Below are 21625 nucleotides of genomic sequence, written 5' to 3'. Positions count from 1 at the left end.
ACCTCTCAAAATCAAGAAAAATCCACAGACTTTATAACTTGTTTCACTAATTCTTTGTTGTTGTTGTTTCTTTCTTCTATCTTATTGCCTTTATTATTATTTCTATTTCTTCCACCTTGGTCCTTTTACTCTCTGCCCATCTTATGCTACCCTTTTCTTGAACTACACTACCCATGAGTGTTACATTTTATTTCTTTTCTTCATCCTAACTCTCCTTTAGGGTTACACTCCAAAACCCTTAACTCTCACTCTCTCCCCTTTTGTTTTTTTTTTGTTCCTTTCCTTTTTTTTTTCCTTCGTTTCTCTCTTACTCTTATTTTTTCCTTTCTATTCATTTCTTCTTTTCTCCTTTTACTTTTCCTCCCATTTAAGCCTCAATCACGAACAAATTATTTAATTTGGGACTCAAGTTTTTGTGGGGTTTTTTTTTTGTTGTTGTTCTTTTTTTCTTCTTCTTCTTCTGCTTTTGTTCTTGGTTTTCCTCTATTTGTTTGTTTTTGTGGCATTTTGGGCACTTTTTACATTGCTTTTTAACTCACTAGCATTCCTCCCAACCCAAAGTCTCCATTGTATTTAGTCTTCGCTCCACTTAATACAACAGACTTTTACTTATTATTTTTATTTTTTTATTTTTTAATTATTGTTTTTTCTCTCCTTTTTTCTGTTTCCCTCTCATCCCTCTCATTATATCTCTTAGTCGACCATCACTTACAAGCAAATCATTTTATGCTTGTCTAAGGTTTTCTCCCCCCCTTTTTTTTTTTTTTTGTATTTAGTAGGTCCCTACTCCCTTTTTTGCCCCTTGAACTCTTCACCCCAAATTAGGCCCTCCATTGTAGGCAGTTTTTGTTCCATTTAGCATAATATAATTCACAGGTCATCACGATATTTCCCTAAGGAGGTGAGGGGGGGGGGGGAAGAGAAGAAAAAAAAAAGGGGAAAATAATAAATTATTACTTTTTTTTTTTTTTTGTGGAGTGTTTTCCTTTTTTCTTTCTTTTTATTTTTTATTAATTCCAATTAACACTATCATCAAGACCACCTTCAGATGCCAATAAGAAAAAGGAAATCGAACATTATGGATACAAAAGACAGAGAGGTAACACAAATAGATGTGGAAAAAATCTATGGAGAAAAGACTTAACATATTGGAAGCCTTGGAGCCAAATGACAGAGAATTTAAAATAGAAATCTTAAAAATACTCAGAGATATACAAGAAAACACAGAAAGGCAATTTAGGGAAATCCGAAAACAACTCAACAATCACAAAGAATATATTACCAAGGAAATTGAAACTATAAAAACAAATCAAACAGAAATGAAAAACTCAATTCACGAGCTGAAAAACGAGGTAACAAGCTTAGCTAATAGAACAGCCCATATAGAAGACAGGATCAGTGAAATAGAAGACAAGCAACTTGAGGCACAACAGAGAGAAGAAGAAAGAGACTCAAAAATAATAAAAAACGAGAAAGCCCTACAGGAATTGTCTGACTCCATCAGAAAGAATAACATAAGAATAATAGGTATATCAGAGGGAGAAGAAAAAGAAAATGGAATGGAGAATATACTCAAACAAATAATAGATGAGAACTTCCCAAGCCTATGGAAAAAATTAAAGCCTCAAATTCAAGAAGCAAACAGAACACCAAGTTTTCTTAACCACAACAAACCCACTCCAAGGCACATCATAATGAAGATGACACAAACCAATGACAAAGAAAAAATTCTCAAGGCAGCCAGGGAAAAGAAGAATACAACATATAAAGGAAGGCCTATTAGATTATCATCAGATTTCTCAGCAGAAACTCTACAAGCTAGAAGAGAGTGGACCCCAATATCTAAAACCCTGAAAGAGAGGAACTTTCAGCCAAGAATACTATACCCATCAAAGCTATCCTTCAAGTACGAAGGAGATATAAAAACATTCACAAATACAGAAAAGATGAGAGAATTTATCATCAGAAAGCCCCCAATCCAGGAAATACTAAAGGGGGTTTTCCAACTAGATTCAAAGAACAAAAGAAAACATAACCACAAGTAACAGCTCCACCAAGAAAACAATAAAACCAAACTTAAACTGTGACAACAAAAGAAAAAAAAAGGGGGAGAAAGGATGAAGATTAATAGTAGCAAAGGACGATGAAGTGCAGAAATACTCACAAGAAAGGGTACTACAATGAATATGGTAGGTACCCTTTTCATTACTTAATGGTAACCACCCTTGAAAAAACCACCACAAAAACACTTGACTTAAAAAAGGTAGCAACAGAGGAAAGAAGTATGGAATACAAACAAACAAAAACAAACGATAAAAAAACAAAAGAGAAGGATCAAACAATATACAAAACTAACAGAAAGCAATTTATAAAATGGCAATAGGGAACCCACAAGTATCAATAATTACACTAAATGTAAATGGATTAAACTTACCAATAAAAAGACACAGAGTAGCAGAATGGATTAAAAAAGAAAATCCAACTATATGCTGCCTACAAGAAACTCATCTAAGCAACAAGGATAAAAACAAATTCAAAGTGAAAGGCTGGAAAACAATACTCCAAACAAACAAAACCCAAAAAAAAGCAGGTGTAGCAATACTCATATCTAATAATGCTGACTACAAGACAGAAAAAGTACTCAGAGACAAAAATGGTCATTTCATAATGATTAAGGGGACACTGAATCAAGAAGACATAACAATCCTTAATATATATGCACCAAACCAAGGAGCACCAAAATATATAAGACAGCTACTTATTGATCTTAAAACAAAAACTGACAAAAATACAATCATACTTGGAGACCTCAATACACCGCTGACGGCTCTAGATCGGTCATTGAAACAGAGAATCAATAAAGGTATAGTGGCCTTAAATGAAATACTAGAACAACTGGATATGATAGACATCTACAGGACACTTCATCCCAAAGTGACAGAGTATACATTTTTCTCTAGTGTACATGGAACATTCTCAAGAATTGACTATATGTTGGGCCACAAAGACAATATCAGCAAATTTAAAAAAACTGAAATTGTGCCAAGCATATTTTCTGATCATAAAGCCTTGAAACTAGAATTCAATTGTAAAAAAAAGGGGGAAAAAACCCACAAAATTGTGGAAACTAAACAACATACTTCTAAAAAATGAATGGGTCAAAGAAGAAATAAGCGCAGAGATCAAAAGATATATACAGACAAATGAAAATGAAAATACGACATAGCAAAATCTCTGGGATGCAGCAAAAGCAGTAATAAGAGGAAAGTTCATATCACTTTAGGCCTATATGAACAAGCAAGAGAGAGCCGAAGTAAATCACTTAACTTCACACCTTAAGGAACTAGAAAAAGAAGAACAAAGACAACCCAAAACCAGCCGAAGAAAGGAGATAATAAAAATCAGAGCAGAAATAAATGAAATAGAGAACAGAAAAACTATAGAAAAAATCAATAAAACAAGGAGCTGGTTCTTTGAAAAGATCAACAAAATCGACAAACCCTTGGCAAGACTCACCAAGGAAAAAAGACACAGGACTCAAATAAATAAAATCCAAAATGAAAAAGGAGAGATCACCACAGACATCATAGATATACAAAGAATTATTGTAGAATACTATGAAAAACTATATGCCACCAAATACAACAATCTAGAAGAAATGGATAAATTCCTAGAACAATACAACTTTCCTAGACTGAGTCATGAAGAAGCAGAAAGCCTAAACAGACCAATTAGCAGGGAGGAAATAGAAAAAACTATTAAAAACCTCCCCAAAAATAAAAGTCCAGGCCCAGACGGTTATACTAGTGAATTCTATCAAACATTCAAAGAAGACTTGGTTCCTATTCTACTCAAAGTCTTCCAAAAAATTGAAGAAGAAGCAATACTTCCAAACACATTTTATGAGGCCAACATAACCCTCATACCAAAACCTGGCAAGGAGGGCACAAAGAAAGAAAACTACAGACCAATATCTCTAATGAATACAGATGCTAAAATACTAAACAAAATACTGGCAAATCGAATACAACAACATATTAAAAAAATAATACATCATGATCAAGTGGGATTCATCCCAGAATCTCAAGGATGGTTCAACATACGTAAAACAGTTAACGTAATATACTATATCAACAAAACAAAGAACAAAAACCACATGATCTTATCAATAGATGCAGAAAAGGCTTTTGATAAAATACAACACAATTTTATGTTTAAGACTCTCAACAAAATGGGTATAGAAGGAAAATATCTCAACATAATAAAGGCCATATATGATAAACCATCAGCCAACATCATAGTAAATGGCGTAAAACTGAGGACTTTCCACCTTAAATCAGGAACACGACAGGGGTGTCCACTCTCTCCACCCTTATTTAACGTGGTGCTAGAAGTTCTGTCCAGAGCAATCAGACAAGACAAAGAAATAAAAGGCATCCATATCGGAAAAGAAGAAGTAAAGGTATCACTTTTTGCTGATGATATGATCCTATACATCGAAAACCCAAAGGACTCCACAAAAAGATTACTAGAAACAATAAACCAATACAGTAAGGTCGCAGGATACAAAATTAACATACAGAAGTCCATAGCCTTTCTATATGCCAACAATGAAATATTAGAAAATGAACTCAAAAAAATAATCCCCTTCACGATTGCAACAAAAAAAATAAAATACCTAGGAATAAACATAACAAAGAATGTAAAGGACCTATATAAAGAAAACTACAAGGCATTGCTAAGAGAAATAGAAAAAGACACAATGAGATGGAAAAATATTCCTTGTTCTTGGATAGGAAGAATAAATATAATTAAAATGGCCATATTACCCAAAGTAATATATAAATTTAATGCAATTCCTATCAAAATTGCTATGACATTTTTTAAAGAAATGGAACAAAAAAATCATCAGATTTATATGGTACTATAAAAAACCCTGAATAGCCAAAGCAATCCTAAGGAAAAAGAATGAAGCTGGGGGCATTACAATACCTGACTTTAAACTATATTATAGGGCCACAATAATCAAAACTGCATGGTATTGGCAGAAAAATAGACACTCAGACCAATGGAACATAATAGAAAGCCCAGAAATAAAACCACATATATATGGTCAAATAATCTTTGATAAAGGGGCCAACAACACAAAATGGAGAAAAGAAAGCCTCTTCAACAAATGGTGTTGGGAGAACTGGAATGCCACATGCAAAAGAATGAAACTCGACTACAGCCTGTCCCCGTGTACTAAAATTAATTCAAAATGGATCAAAGACCTAAATATAAGATCTGAAACAATAAAGTACATAGAAGAAGACATAGGTACTAAACTCATGGATCTGGGTTTTAAAGAACATTTTATGAACTTGAATCCAATGGCAAGAGAAGTGAAGGCAAAGATAAATGAATGGGACTACATCCGAATTAAAAGTTTTTGCTCAGCAAGAGAAACTGATATCAAAATAAACAGACAGCCAACTAAATGGGAACTGATATTTTCAAACGACAGCTCAGATAAGGGCCTAATATCCAAAATTTACAAAGAACTCATAAAACTCAACAACAAACAAACAAACAATCCAATAAAAAAATGGGAAGAGGACATGAACAGACACTTCTCCCAGGAAGAAATACAAATGGCCAACAGATATATGAAAAGATGCCCAGCTTCATTAGTTATTAGAGAAATGCAGATCAAGACTACAATGAGATACCACCTCACCCCTGTTAGATTAGCTATTATCAACAAGACGGGTAATAACAAATGTTGGAGAGGCTGTGGAGAAAAAGGAACCCTCATACACTGTTGGTGGGAATGTAAAGTAGTACAACCACTATGGAGGAAAGTATGGTGGTTCCTCAAAAAACTGCAAATAGAACTACCTTATGACCCAGCAATCCCTCTACTGGGTATATACCCCAAAACCTCAGAATCATTGATACGTAAAGACACATGTAGCCCCATGTTCATAGCAGCACTGTTCACAGTGGCCAAGACATGGAAACAACCAAAAAGCCCTTCAATAGAAGATTGGATAAAGAAGATGTGGCACATATACACTATGGAATACTACTCAGCCATAAGAAATGATGACATTAGATCATTTATAGCAAAATGGTGGGAACTTGATAACATTATACGGAGTGAAATAAGTAAATCAGAAAAAAACAAGAACTACATGATTCCATACATTGGTGGAACATAAAAACAAGACTAAGAGACATGGACAAGAGTGTGGTGGTTACCAGGGGTGGGGGGAGGGAGGACGCAGGAGGGAGGGAGGGAGAGGGGAAGGGGGAGGGGGAGGGGCACAGAGAAAACTAGATAGAGGGTGACAGAGGACAATCTGACTCTGGGCGATGGGTATGCAACATAATTTAATGAGAAGATAACCTAGACATGTTTTCTTTGAATATATGTACCCTGAATTATTAATGTCATCCCATTAACATTAATAAAAATTTATTAAAAAAAAAGAATATGAAAATATGAGTCACTCACTGAATAGTACTGAATACAATAGTTTATTGTTATGCTAATTACAAATTAAAATTGGTGAAGCATAATCAGGGAAAGCTGCTTTTTGCACAGTGCTGCAATAACAAATTCCATTTCTGTAGAAACATTCTATGAAAATACGCAGAGCTAGAATGACAATTAGAGAAAGCAAGGCACCCTAGGGCGAAAGCCCAGAGTGGATGAGAATCCTGGGGCCTCTCTGGCCCGTACTGGAAACAGCAAAACACCAGGATAAGATTCAGCAACACAGAAATGTTTAGGCTCTCAGAACAGCGATTAGAAGTCAGCATGTTCCCTGTCCTCTACTTCATGCCCTGAAAACATCTGCTGTCTGCTTCCTTGAGTTATTTGTACTGGCTAATAAATATCTGAGTAACACTGGGGTGAGCTTCAGTCCTTCCGTCTGTTGACCGAGGCGGTTGCCTCTCCTCGGCCACTCAAAGCATCTCATCTGGTCTCCAAATAGTTCATTGTTGCTGCAACAAGTGGTGGCCATGTGAGGAACGGGAACTAAATGACACATTCTGATCAAAGAGCCTAATATTTTATTCTTGAACAAAGGTTTTAAAACATTATTGTCTACTAAAATTCTTGCTCAACTGTATTAAATTACTGAGAATCTATACATAAAAAATTCGAAATATATTTTCTAAAAGTTCTTCAACCACATCTGGATTTTATTTAACAGCATGGTTTAGTGGAAAAAATGCTAAACTGGGAAGCAAGAATTTATTTTCTAGTTTCCCTGAATTAGAAATCAACTTGTGACCCAAGACATGAAAATTCACATCTCACCAGTAAAATTAAGGAGTTAGACAGAACGTTATCTTAAATCCACTGCTACTCTTGAGAACATACAAATTTGTACCCAGTCCACTTCAATTACAAAATTATTTGTCAAATCCTTAAAATGCCAGACACTGTGTCAGGGCCCAGGCATTCTAAAGTGAATAAGATGCCGCCCTTATGCTCAAGCTGCACTCCAGACTCACACGCAGTCCAACTGTCCCGCTTCCATCATTTGGAAACACTTTCTAAGTGCTTACAATGTTCCATGCCCTGGCCCATCACTAGGATGCACCAATAAATAGGACAGGCTAGGTTCTTGCTTTCTTTCCAAATATGAGTGGGGTAATAAAAAAATAAACAAATAAATAAAAATAATTTCATTTAGTAATAGATTCTATGAGAAAGATAAAAGAAGGCAAATATGATTAAGGGACTCAAGAGACCAGCATTCAATAGATAGGGTGGTCTGAGACAGCCTCTCTCTAAGGAGATAACATTTGAGCTGAGGCATAATAAAGGAAAAGATTGAATCATATGAAAAAAGGTATGAAGATAGAAATGAAAGCTTCAGAGCATCCCAAATTGAGGGAAGAACAACATTTTAAAGCTAAGATAAGAGTGTGGCCTGCCTAAGAATAGAAAGAAAGCCCGTGGGACTACAAGGTGGAAGAAGCCACTGTTAGGAGAGATGGACAGGGCTAGTTCAGGTGCTGTGGTGTGATGCACAGTAAAGAATGTAATTTCTATCTTATCTAAGAAATTATAGGATGCTTTCAAGCAGATGACATGACACAACCTATGGCTTAAGTTTATAAAAAATGAGTCATTCCCTATAAATTGTAAATAATGTTATGACAACAAATATGAATAATTCATTATCTAACTATAAATAGTAGAATTTGATGAAAATTAATCCTAGTTTTGTGGAGAGGCAAGTAAGAGGTGGTGAACAACTGGCTCGGGTTCCTCTTAAGCAGTGAAGATAGAAGTGGTTAGATTTGGAGTCAATTCTAGAGCTCAAAAGAGCAGAGTCTAGGGGTAAATAGGATGTAATGAGTAAGAAAGGTAAGATGTACCTGGAGCTCCGACTCAGCAATGTCTGGTGCTATCACAGAGACAGAGAGATGGCTTGGGGACGAGTAGGAGCAGGTTTGGCAGAAGGTGAGTAGAATCAATAGATTTGCTGCTAAACACACATGTATTTCATAACTACCATGTTCTTACATTCACAAATTAAAAAAAAAAAATTTCAACAATAGGAATTCCTTTCTATACTGGCATCAGTTCAAAATGTCAGAATTCCATAACTTATGACATAGCCAAGAAAATTTTATTTAATTTCAGGTCATTTCTGCCTCCATAGAGCCATTTCTATCTGCCCCTAACTTGTCAATCTTATGAATTTTTCAGTTTGGCTGAAATGTCATCTAGTCTCTAATACCTTGCACACCTACACTTTTCAGTAGCAAAGCAATTATTTTATAATCTCCTACCTTTATTATAACTGTTATTAAGTAAATGTCATCTCCAAAAGTATGTTACTCACAGTCCTGTAATAAAACTTAGAGACGATATAATTTTGTGTGTGTGTGTATTTTTCTGAAGTTGGAAACAGGGAGGCAGTCAGACAGACTCCCGCATGAGCCTGAACGGGATCCACCCAGCATGCCCACCAGGGGGCAATGCTTTGCCCATCTGGGGCATCACTCTGTTGCAACCAGAGCCATTCTAGCACCTGAGGCAGAGGCCACAGAGCCATCCTCAGCGCCCAGGCCAATTTTGCTCCAATGGAGCCTTGGCTGTGGGAGGGGAAGAGAGAGACAGACAGAGAGGAAGGAGAGGGGGAGGGGTGGAGAAGCAGATGGGTGCTCTCCTGTGTGCCCTGGCCAGGAATCGAACCCGGGACTACTGCACACCAGGCCGACGCTCTACCACTAAGCCAACCGGCCAGGGCAGAGACAGTATAATTTTATGCTTACATATCTACATAGCAGTTTTCTCAACATACAATTTTTGGACTACTATATTAGCATAACATGGAGTTGTTGAAAAAAATAAATGCAAATTTCTGGAGCTCATTTCAGCCTAAATGCAATAGAAGCTCTAGGAGTAAGGTCAAGAAAGCTGCATTACAACAGATTTCCAGTGATTCCACTCCCTCTGACATCTGAGAACCTCTACGCTGGACTCAGCTCTCAGGTGACAGGGAGGAGGGCTTATCTCGTATCACCAGTGTCTGGCTGTGCCTAGACTAAAGTAGGTGTTCTCACAGATGGTTTTCACAAGTTAATTGATTTCAACTAACCATTCCAAATGGATACTTAAAGGCATTTGGCTATTTATGTATAAAGATAGTCTTAGTAACAACTTTTGCACAGTATGTAAATTTGTTTTAATCAATATACAGTGGCTTAAAACAGTTCCTTTGACTCAGAAGGAAGCCACCAAAATTTTTGAAGCTGAGCTAGACTCTGATATGAGTATGAGTAACTAACAATGGAGCCAAAAATAATTTATCATAAATGGATAGTTTTACCACTAAAAATATCTCATATCTGACAGTTTCACAACATAAATGCATATGGAAAATATCTAATCTAGCCAAGCAGCTCTAATCATAAGATTCAGGGCAAGAGAGACATACAGTGGTACCTTGAGATACAGGCAGACCAACATACAAATTTTTTAAGATACAAGCTGCAACAAGATCCATATTTTTGTTTGAGATCCGAGCGAAATTCTGAGATATGAGTTGCGATTCGGAAAGCTTCCGCTAGTTGGCATGTTGACGCACGGGTCCAGTATCGGCGGCACAACACCAAGATCTCATTCTTTCTCACATGTTACCCACAGAATCAAGTCAAATCCTGTGCACTGTACTCATCCTTGCATGATTTTTGCATTTTTTACTAACTTTTTTTGTGAGCTATCATGGGGCCAAAGAAAGTGAGTGTAAAGGACAGTGGTGAGAAGAAGAAAAGAATGATGTCGATAGAAGTAAAGCAAGAATAATAGAACATGAGCGTGGTGTACAAGTGATTGAACTGGCAAGGCTGTCCGACCACAATACATCTACAATTTGTACCATCCTTAAACAAAAGGATGCCATCAAAAGTGCAAATCCAGTGAAAGGAACTACAATTCTGTCCCAAATAAGGACAAATATCCATGAAGAAATGGAGAAGCTTCTGTTGGTGTGGGTGAAAGAGAAAGAGCTGGCAGGAGATACAGTGATGGAGACTATAATATGCAAAAAGGCACATTATTTACAGAGACTTGAAGAAGAAAGAACCATCAACCTCAAAAGAAGCAGCAGAAGATACGTTTAAGGCAAGTCATGGCTGGTTTGAAAATTTCAAGAAGAGATCTGGCATCCACTCGGTGGTGAGGCATGGTGAAGCTGTGAGGGCTGTCAAGACAGCTGAGGAGTACCTGACTTGTGGTGGCGCAGTGGATAAAGTGTCGACCTGGAACGCTGAGGTCTTCGGTTCAAAACCCTGGGCTTGCCCAGTCAAGGCATATATGGGAGTTGATGTTTCCTGCTCCTCCCCTTCCTTTCTCTCCCCCCTTCTCTAAAATGAATAAATAAAATCTTAAAATAAAAAAGACAGTTGAGGAGTACATCGCACGTTTTGCTGCACTTATCACAAAAGAAGGCTACATCCCCCAACAAGTGTTCAATTGTGACGAAACAAGATTGTTTTGGAAAAAAATTCCCCAGAAGACTTTCATCACTGCAGAGGAGAAGAAGTTGCCAGGCCATAAACCCATAAAGGACCGTCTGACCCTTGCATTGTGTGCAAATGCTAGCAGTGACTATAAAGTAAAGCCACTGCTAGTGCATCATTCCAAAAATCCTCGAGCCTTTAAGACTCACAAGATTGCTCAAGAAAAACTGCAGGTTATGTGGTGCTCCAATGGTAGGGCATGGGTTACAGGGCAGTTTTTTGTTGAATGGGCAAATCTTGTCTTTGTTCCTGCAGTGAAGAAATATCTTCAAGAAAATAAACTCCCAATGAAAGCATTATTAATCCTTGATAATGGTTCAGCCCACCCACCTGGTCTTGAAGATGACATTCTTGATCAGTTCAAATTCATGAAAGTCCTCTACCTCCCACCCAACACGACTTCAATCTTGCAACCTATGGATCAGCAGGTCATTTCCAACTTTAAAAAGCTTTACACAAAGCACTTGTTCCACCACTGCTTTGAGGTGACTGAGAATACAAATCTAACCCTTCGAGTGTTTTGGAAAGATCACCACAACATCGTGATATGTTTACACATTATTGACTTGGCAATGGCAAGAGCTTATAAGAACCTTGAACTCCGCATGAAAAAAGTTATGACCTGATATTGTGGCAGACAGGGACTTCGAAGGATTTGAACCAGAGACCAAGACCAAGGTAGAAGCATTGGAGGTGATTGTGCCCCTCAGAAAGTTGATGGGTCTGGAAGTAGATGAGGGTGATGTAAACAAACTCATCAAGGAACACGAGGAGGAACTCTCAACTGAGGAGTTGAAGGAGCTACAGATGATGCAACATATGGAATTTCTGCAAGAGGTTAGTAGTGAGGAGGAGGCAGAGTTGGAGGAAGTGATTTCTACAAGTGAAATAAAGACATGCTGGCAATGTGGGAGAAGCTTCAAGTTTCATTGAAAAGAAACACCCAGAAAAAGTTTCAACTGGTCGTGCTTCAGCACTTTTTAATGACACTTATTTGTCACATTTCTGTAGCATTTTAAAAGGTAGACAAAAGCAAACCTCTTTGGATATTTTTTTATTCAAAAGTCCTGCAAGTGAAAGTGCTGAAAGTGCAGCCAAAAAGGCAAAACCAGGTGATGATTAAATGAAAAATACATAATGTTAAGCTTAGGTTAAGTTTAAAGTTAAGAAAGTGCATTTTTTACAATTAAGTTTTTGTGGTTTCATTTTAAGTAAAAAAAGTGCAGTTTTAGTTTTGTTTAAAGAAAATGCAGTTTTAGTTTACATTTAGTGTTAAGAAAGTGCAGTTTTAGTTTACCTGTCTACAGTGCCTGCATCCCTCCCTCCCTCCCTCCCTCCCCCTCCGTCATTCACCTCCGTTAGCCACACTCATCTGTCTCCAAGGTAAGAATACAGTACTAAATAACACTTTTTTCTTTTATTTCATATATTTTGTTATGCATTGGTAAAGTATACATGTGTGTTTCTTAATTAAAAATGTCTTTTTCATAATTTAGGATGGTTTGGGGATGGAATGGATTATATCTATTTCAGTTATTTTAAATGGGAGAAATTTGTTTGATATACAAGTTGACTGACTTACGAGCTTGGTTACAGAACGAATTAAACTCATATCTCAAGGTACCACTGTATAAATCTTACATATCTGTACAAATCATATGCAATTAAATTTCTGGCTTGAAGACGATCTTCAAACAAAGACAAATAGTTCCCTTTTCAAGTGTTTCTCCTAAACTTATCAGAGAATATTACTTATGCATATTATTTCCCTAGCCCAGCATGGTGCCAACATACTCAGCACATCTGTGTTGAATTGCCTTAATTCGTCAGTCATCAACTGCATATTTGTATGGAATTCAGCATAAAGCAAACTTAGTTTAGCAGGTATTACTGGATAACAATAATGACCTAATAATACTACTGATTATAGTAATGTGAAAATTCTCTGTATCTACTCAATAGGAAATTATTACAACAAGCATCCAACATGTCAAAGGAGTTATTCTATAGAAAATCTTGCAATTTATTTTAGTTAGAGAATGGAGTAAATACACTGAATCAAGATCCCAGGGCTAACACACTCAGAACTAGGTTTAGAATGAAGATGTGTCTCTCATGCCAAGCAGCAGCCACTCACTCATTTCACAAATGGCTATATCTGATCATCATGTAAACCAAGTGGAAGAGTATGCAAAACCTAGGATAAATATATTGTTTCCTTGAGAGTGCAATGAAACTGAGTAGTTAAGGATTGTTCAAAACATACACCATATCCTCAGGTACATTTTAAAAATATGCTCTCATACATAGCTACAGAAAATAACTAAGACTGTAACTTGGGTTTTTGACAGGACTAATAAAATATTTAACAATATAACAAAAAATCTAAAGTTTGTACACAAGCACATTGGAAAACACAAGAAACCTAAGACACATGACACCAAAACCTAGTTTCAAAAGAAAATTATAGCTGCATAGATTTCAGAAATCTCACATCCTGAGATTTGGGGATTTTCCTCTAAGATGACATTTAAGAGTCATTATATATACAATGCTCAACAGTTAATAAATTGATTCAAACAATTTGTATTGTACAGTTTAGTAATTGGTACATTTCTAAATTTTAAAAATAATCTCTCCTCAGTCTCATTATAGTCATGTTATCTCTCATTCTGACAGCAGCCTTCAAGATAAATATGTGGCAACACACAGTGCTAATAATCTCAACTAGAGAAAAATAAGTTGATGTTATTCATTGAAAAGAATTGCCTAGTATTTCTTATGATGATAGACTGTTTTAAAAAATGTGACAGAATATTGTTAGATTGGTCCACAGGTCATCTGATTTAATGTCTGGATTTACCTGCAATTGTAATCCCAGTACTGGAGTAGCTGCATTCTACACTATGAGAAGGAAGTAAATGCAGCCTTTCATTTTTATCAGAAACAAACAATCTTTCAAGTCCTTGATATTTTTTAGTTATAGGCTTACTTCTCAGGGCTATTTCTTGTAACAACTAGGAAACAAAATATTCAACAAAATTAATTTTATTTTTTATCTCATCAGTACAAAATAGCACATTCATTCATTGAGCCCTTACTATGTTTCAGGCATATGTCCTGCCTTCATCAGGTTTAAGTTCTAGTACTACAGACATAAACAATAAAACTATTTATACACAGTAAGTTCTGAGAAACATATAAACCATGATTGCTGTAATTGTCTGAAAAGTGTCATCAATCCAGTAAGTATAGAAGTTCATGAAACAAATGTTTTCTTTTTCTTTATTTTATTTCCTCAATGACTTTGTACACACATTATCTGAAAAACAGAATCTCTCTCATATGCTGTGCTTTTGAACAAGTGTCTTTTTATTTACATAAAACAACTTCAAAGATGAAAGTAAAATATCAAAGAAAATAAATCTTGCCAGGTGGATCCTGGTCAGGACACATGTGGGAGTCTGTCTGTCTGCCTCCCTGCCTGCCTCCCATCCTCTCAGTTAAAAAAAAAGGAGAAGAAAAGAAAACTCTGTATCCTTTTACCTTTCGATTTTAATATCATATTCTTGAGCTGTATCTATGTTAATAAAAGTAATTCTATTTTATTTAACTACCACAGTGCTTTCCATTACTATATGAATTGCCAAAGCTGATGTATCTGTGAGTTGCTAAATGTCTTTTATTAAGTTATAGAAGATGGTATTGCCCAGTATAAAAGAATTGGATTCCATATGCTCAGGATTCCTCTTCTACACAGCACACTGCAAATGCAGATGCCAACTAGTCCTCTTCATGATGCCCTGTGGAAACTGGAAAATTAGAGTTCTTGTTTGTTCTATTTGCAGAAATTCAATCTATGATCAATTGTTCTCTTTATCAGGAGACAGAAAAGAATAGCTCATCTGCTGTGGGGGTTTATTTGGGGGAATCTATTATCTCCTAAACTGTGGGAATGTCTTTCCAGCAGCGATTGGAATTTACTTTTGCCAGACACATTTCAAGGTATCAATAGATAGACATGGATTGACATTAATGCTAATTTTGTGGCTTGGAGATTCAAACTAGGAAATGTATATTCAAACTCTAAACCTATGCTAAATGAAAGGCCAGGATTTCTATTTTTCAAGTTGATATTTTTTTGACCTGGCCCAGATATCCACAGAAATCAGTTTCTTTTTATCTTCTTGCATTTGTAAATGTGTCTCCTGGTGAAGTCATTCAGAGATTGAGTAGACTTTTAGGGATCTAAGGACGGAAGAGGTCTCCATTCCAATTTCACACTTCAGGAAGAAATGAGGTCTATCACAAAGGGAGCACAGAAATCTAATCTCGAAGCAGAAGTGGCGGCGTCCCAGTATTCAGTCTGAGTTTTGGTACCGCCTTCAATTTAGGCACCATGGAGATTCCCTTCAAATTACTTTAAAGGGTTGTTAAAACGTTTGACTTCCCAATTTCTAAAGAACTACATTAGTTGTGCTCAATTTCCCAAGAGTTTATTAATAATCACTATTACTTAAAATTTTTAATATGTAGAACAGAGATTCAAATATAGCTTTAAAATATAGCAATAATGAGCTATTTTACATTTTTTCTAAGGAGAGAGAAAAACTTCACCCTTATTTCTCTATTAGCCATGTTCTTGAAGGAATTACCTTTAAATCCTATACTTACATTAAGCCACAAAAATTGATTTGATCTACATATGTGCCTTTATTTCATTTGAACTACTGACTATACAGTAAAAAGTTACAAGAGATTTATTATACTAAATTATTCATAATAATGAATTTCATTTAAAAAGGACACAGCACTCTTACATGGTACTTTTAGTTTTGTTATAGAAATCGCTAATTATAATGGTATTTACCATATTAGAATGCGTCCTGTGACGCATTAATATTTTTTCCCATATAAGGCGATCTTCAACTACCTCATGATAATATAAGGTAGCACATTTTAACTTCAATAAAAAGTAACATTTAAGAATACATTTTGTGAGTATAAAATTTTCTTGTGATGTTGCTTATATAATTTTTAACATAATGAACATAATAGAAATTTACCGGTAGTGACTCCGTAGTTTTTGGATCTTCAAAGTTTGACCTCTCAGGAAGGTTGCTAAACTTCAAGGATTTTTTGATGTCTTGAGATAATCTCTTCTTAACGGAAGGTGTGTCTAAATCTACACTTGGCAAAGAATCCTTGCTCTCAGATGACATACAGGACTTATCTGACTTTTGATTACTTTCCATATTTATACCTTTCTCTTTGAAATGTCTTTCAAAAAAGCTGCTTTCTCCTAATTTTTCAACAGCAGGAGAATAAACATCAGGATCCACATTATTATCAAATGTAATATTTGAAGGTTCTGCTGTTGAAAACAGACATATATAAAAGTTAAATAAATAAGTTGATTAATCTTTTCATAAAGTAAATGTTCTATGGTGTAAACTTATATCAATATACATTATTTTATTAACATTCCTTTATTGTATTCTCAGTGTTAAAATACTGTTAACGTGGTTTCCGTACATAAATGATAATCATGATATACTTACACATTCAAACCTTAATGAGCTAAAGACTAATGGAGTGAGACAAGATTTTATTTTGTAATGAAATTTTGAAATTAATGTAAATTTTTACTCAGTCTGTGGCTCAATACCCACTTTCCTACCTCCTTTTCCACTTAAGCTTTACAACAGCAATTTATAAAAGATAATGCATAGGGAATCTTCTTTCCACACTGTAATTCTTTCTCTTAGCACACTAACGATGAGGAGAGGGCGAAAGCAAACCTGACAGATGAAGGAGCAGCAGTATGGCAATTGAGAGTATTCAAGCTGGGCCACGTGCCTCTACAAAATGAGCAAGACTCATTAGTCACCACCTCATCATATCTGCTTTTAATATATCACTTGGTTTAGATCATTGGTTTCAATCTAGCTGCATAATGGGTTCCTCAGAAGGCACTCTACAGTTGTCAGTGTGTGGGCCTGGCCCTAAACCGACTGAATCAGACACTGCAAGTGGCACTCAAGCATTATATTGTCTTCAGTTTGCTGTTTGACTTTTTCCCTCTACCAAGTTACCCAGGTGATTATATTGTGCAGCCTATGTTGTGAAATATTGGCCTAGATTTTCTGAATAAAAATTATTTAATAATTTTTCCACCACATTGTCTTAATAAAAATATATGTACCATTATCCAGATTTGAATGCAACTTCATCAAATTATCCATTATCTTTCCAATATAGCTAGCTTATCTCTATAAATATATTGTGTAAAATAGTAGAAGCTATGACTAAAATAGCCTCCTGTTATGTAAATTCTGCATTGCAGCCCAAAAGACTTGTTGCAATCAAATACATACAGCTCTACAATTGCATGTGGTATTTAGAACTTTCACTTCCAACAACGGTCACCTCTTAAACTGCACAAACACTATGAGAAGTGCAATAACTTCTGTCATAGAAAAGCTTTTATAAGAAAAACATTATAAAGGCTGTTTAATTAAAAAAAACACCTTCCACAATAATGCTGTACTTTCCTTCTAATCTTAAATAGAAATGTCTTATTATTTTATTTTTTGGTAGAATTACTGGCCATTTGTTATATGTAAATATCTGTAGCTAAACTCTACAATATTTTTTCAAGGTAGCAAAAATCCATTATTGGGAACTTTTATTGCTGAAAAAGAGACAAAATAGCCATTTATTAATGTTTAAAATGTGATGCAGAAAGTACAAACATGATTAAATTTAGTCTATTTATTGAAAGGCCTGTTAAGTCATAAAAATTAGGTACCTTGATTCAACATTCATAAATCAATAAAATTAATCACATCAAAAGGTTAAAGAAGAAAAATCACAGGATCTTATAAAGAAATGCAGAAAAGCCTGAGAAAATGCAACACTCATTAATGAGAAAAACTCTCAGCAAACTAGAAATAAAGGGAATTTCCCCAGCCTGATAAAGACTACAAAAAATAGTTTGCATCACATTTAATGATGAAAAAATTAGAAGTTTTACTTCTAAAATGAGGAACAAGGCTAGGTTTTCCCCTCTTACATTATTTATACTTTTCAACATTGAACTGGAAATTCTAGTTAATTTATAGAAGAATAGGAAATAGAAGGTATACATATTGGGAAGAAAGAAATCTGATATTGTTAACAGATATTATTGTGTATGTATAAAACCCAAAGGTATCAACAAAAAGAAAAAATCACCTCCTGGAACTAACAAGTGATTACTGCAAGGGTGCAGGATACAAAGTCAACATACAGAAGTCAATCACTTTTCTGTAAACCAACATGAACTAGTGAAATTTAAAATCAATACAATACCATTTACATTAGCATACAGAAATGAAATACTTAGATATAAGTCTAACAAACTATGTCCAGCTCTATATGAGTAAAATTAGAAATCTCTGATTTAAAAAATAAAATAAATAGTCAATATTCATAAATAGGAAGCTTCAATATCATTAAGTTGCCAGTTCTTCACAACTCTATCTATAGACACTATGCAATCCCAATCAAAATCTCAGCAAATTATTTTGTGGATATTGCTAAATTGATTCTAAAGTTTATATTGAAAGGCAAAATAACCAGAATAGCCAACAAAATATTGAAAGAGAAACACAAACTCAGAATACTGAAACTATCCAACTTCAAGAATTACTATATAACGCCTGACCTGGTGGTGGCGCAGTGGATAGAGCATCGGACTGGGATGCGGAAGGACCGAGGTTCAAGACCCCGAGGTCGCCAGCTTGAGTGCGGGCTCATCTGGTTTGAGCAAGGCTCACCAGCTTGGACCTAAGGTCGCTGGCTCCAGCAAGGGGTTACTCAGTCTGCTGAAGGCCCACGGTCAAGGCACATGTGAGAAAGCAATCAATGAATAACTAAGGTGTTGCAACGCGCAATGAAAAACTAATGATTGATGTTTCTCATCTCTCTCCGTTCCTGTCTGTCTGTCCCTGTCTATCCCTCTCTCTGATTCACTCTCTGTCTCTGTAAAAAATAAATAAATAAAAAAAAGAATTACTATATAACTATAGTAATAAATACAATGTGGTATTAGGAAAAGCATAAAAAGAAGACCAATGGAACAGAAAAGAGAATCCATAAATAGACCCACACAAATATAGTTACCTGATTTCTGATAAAAGAGCAAAGGCAATACAATAGAGAAAAGATCACCTTTTCAACAAATGGTGCTGGAAAAACTGCACCTTCACATGCTCAAAAAGTTAATCTGGACGTAGAACTCATACCCTTTATGAAAACTAACTCAAAATGAGTAATAGATCTAAATGTAAAATGCAAAAGTCTAAAAACTTCTAGAAAACTGGAGAAAATGTAGATCATATTGGGTATTACGATGATCTGTTTAAACATCACTAAAGAAAGGATCCATGAAATAATTGATAAGCTGGATTTTATTAAAATGAAAAATGCCTGTTCTGTAAAAGATCATGCCAAGAGAATAAGAAACAAGGTACAGACTTGGAGAAAATATTTGCAAAATAATTACCTGTTAAAGTACTGTTATCCAAAATATACCCAAGAACACTTACATCTCACTAGAAAGAAAAGGGACAACCAACTAAAAAATGGGCCAAAAACCTTAGCAGATACCTCATCAAAGAAGATATGGGGATTGAAATTAAGCATATGAAAAGATGTTCAATAACAGAAGCTATTAGAGAATTGCAAATAAAAAAAACAGTGAGCCTGACCAGGTGGTGGCACGGTGGATAGAGCGTCAGACTGGGATGCGGAGGACTCAGGTTCAAGATCCTGAGGTCGCCAGCTTGAGCGCGGGTGCATCTGGTTTGAGCAAAGCTCACCAGCATGGACCCAAGGTCACTGGTTCGAGCAAGGGGTTACTCCATCTGCTGAAGGTCCGTGGTCAAGGCACATATGAGAAAGCAATCAATGAACAACTAAGGCAGGCGTCCCCAAACTACCGCCCGCAGGCCGCATGCGGCCCCCCTGAGGCCATTTATCCAGCCCCTGCCACACTTCCAAAAGGGGCACCTCTTTCATTGGTGGTCAGTGAGAGGAGCATAGTTCCCATTGAAATACTAGTCAGTTTGTTAATTTAAATTTACTTGTTCTTTATTTTAAATATTGTATTTGTTCCCGTTTTTTTTTTGTTTGTTTTTTTTTTGTTTTTTGTTTTTTGTTTTTTTACTTTAAAATAAGATATGTGCAGTGTGCATAGGGATTTCTTCATAGTTTTTTTATAGTTATAGTCCGGCCCTCCAACAGTCTGAGGGACAGTGAACTGGCCCCCTGTGTAAAAAGTTTGGGGACCCCTGAGCTAAGGTGTCACAACGAAAAACTGATGATTGATGCTTCTCATCTCTCTCTGTTTCTGTCTTTCTGTCCCTACCTATCCCTCTCTCTGACTCTCTATCAGTCTCTGTAAATAAATAAATAAATAAATAAATAAATAAATAAATAAACAGTGAAATAGCACAACACAATTATTAGAATAGCAAAAATCTGAAACACCAATTCCTTACAAGGTTATGGAGAAGAACTATATTTACTGCTGGTGGGAATACAAAACGGTACAACTACTTTGCTTGTAGCTGTGCAGTTTGGTGTTGTACAGTTGCAGTTGTACAGTTTGGAAGACAGTTTGGTGATTTCTTACAAAACAAAATAAATACTTAACATATGATCCAACAATCACACTCCTTGGTATAACCCAAATAAGCTGAAAATGTAGGTCCAAACAAAAACCTACATATAGATATTAATAAGAGCTTTATTCATATTTACCAAACCTTGGAAGCAACTAAGATATTTTTCAATAAGTGAATGTATAAATAAATTGTGGTAAATTCAAACAATGGAATTTCAGCACTAAAAGGAAATGAGCTATCAACCATGAAAAAACGTAGTAGCCCATATTATATTATTCAACTATATGACATTCTGGAAAAGGCAAAACTATGGAGACAGTAAAAATATCAGTGGTAGCCAGGGGTTAGGAAGGAAGGAGGTCTGAGAAAGGCAGAGGACAGGATTTTCAGAGCAGTAACACTATTCTGTATGAAATTATAATGCTGGATACAAGTCATTATACATTTGTTCAGATCCACAGAATGTACAACCAAGAGTGAACCTTAATGTAAACTATGAATTTTGGGTAGTAACAATGTGTCATTGTATGCTTGTTGACTGACAATGCACCACTCTAGTTTGAGATGCTGATGGTGGAAAAACTATAGGTTCTTGGTGGCAGAGGGTATATGGAAACTCTGTTCTCCCTGATCAATTTTGCTACGAACCTAAAACTGCTCTAAAAATAGCTTATTTAAATAAATGAAGTGTTTCAAAGGTAACATTTAGTGATCATTTATAGTCAGCACTTTCCCACTGGTAACTGGAACAGCACGTTCCAGGCTAAGTAAAAAAGTATCTCTGAACTCGATCCGGAGCCCTGGAAAGTCCTAAGCTCCCAAGTGGGTATATTTTTAACCAAGTTTCTTCTGAATACTAAATTTTCTGGGTTTAAAATGAACAACAAAATAGTTAAAGTTTTTATATACTGTAATATCAA

General features: G+C 35.7%; 1 protein-coding gene across 1 annotated transcript in view; it reads right to left on the bottom strand.

Moving 5' to 3' along the window:
* ZBBX (zinc finger B-box domain containing) overlaps nt 1-21625 on the bottom strand; it is a 143716-nt gene that overhangs the window by 22874 nt on the left and 99217 nt on the right. Inside the window, exons 13-14 of the mRNA XM_066346930.1 lie at nt 16101-16408; nt 13898-14051 (exon numbers count right to left, since the gene is read on the bottom strand). Coding sequence (XP_066203027.1) covers nt 13898-14051; nt 16101-16408 — 462 coding nt within the window. The remainder of the gene's footprint in view (nt 1-13897; nt 14052-16100; nt 16409-21625) is intronic.

Source organism: Saccopteryx leptura, chromosome 8 (assembly GCF_036850995.1).
Source record: "Saccopteryx leptura isolate mSacLep1 chromosome 8, mSacLep1_pri_phased_curated, whole genome shotgun sequence".
NCBI lineage: Eukaryota > Metazoa > Chordata > Mammalia > Chiroptera > Emballonuridae > Saccopteryx > Saccopteryx leptura.
Note: the sequence above shows the minus strand (reverse complement) of the source record. Positions and strands in the feature narration are given on the sequence as shown.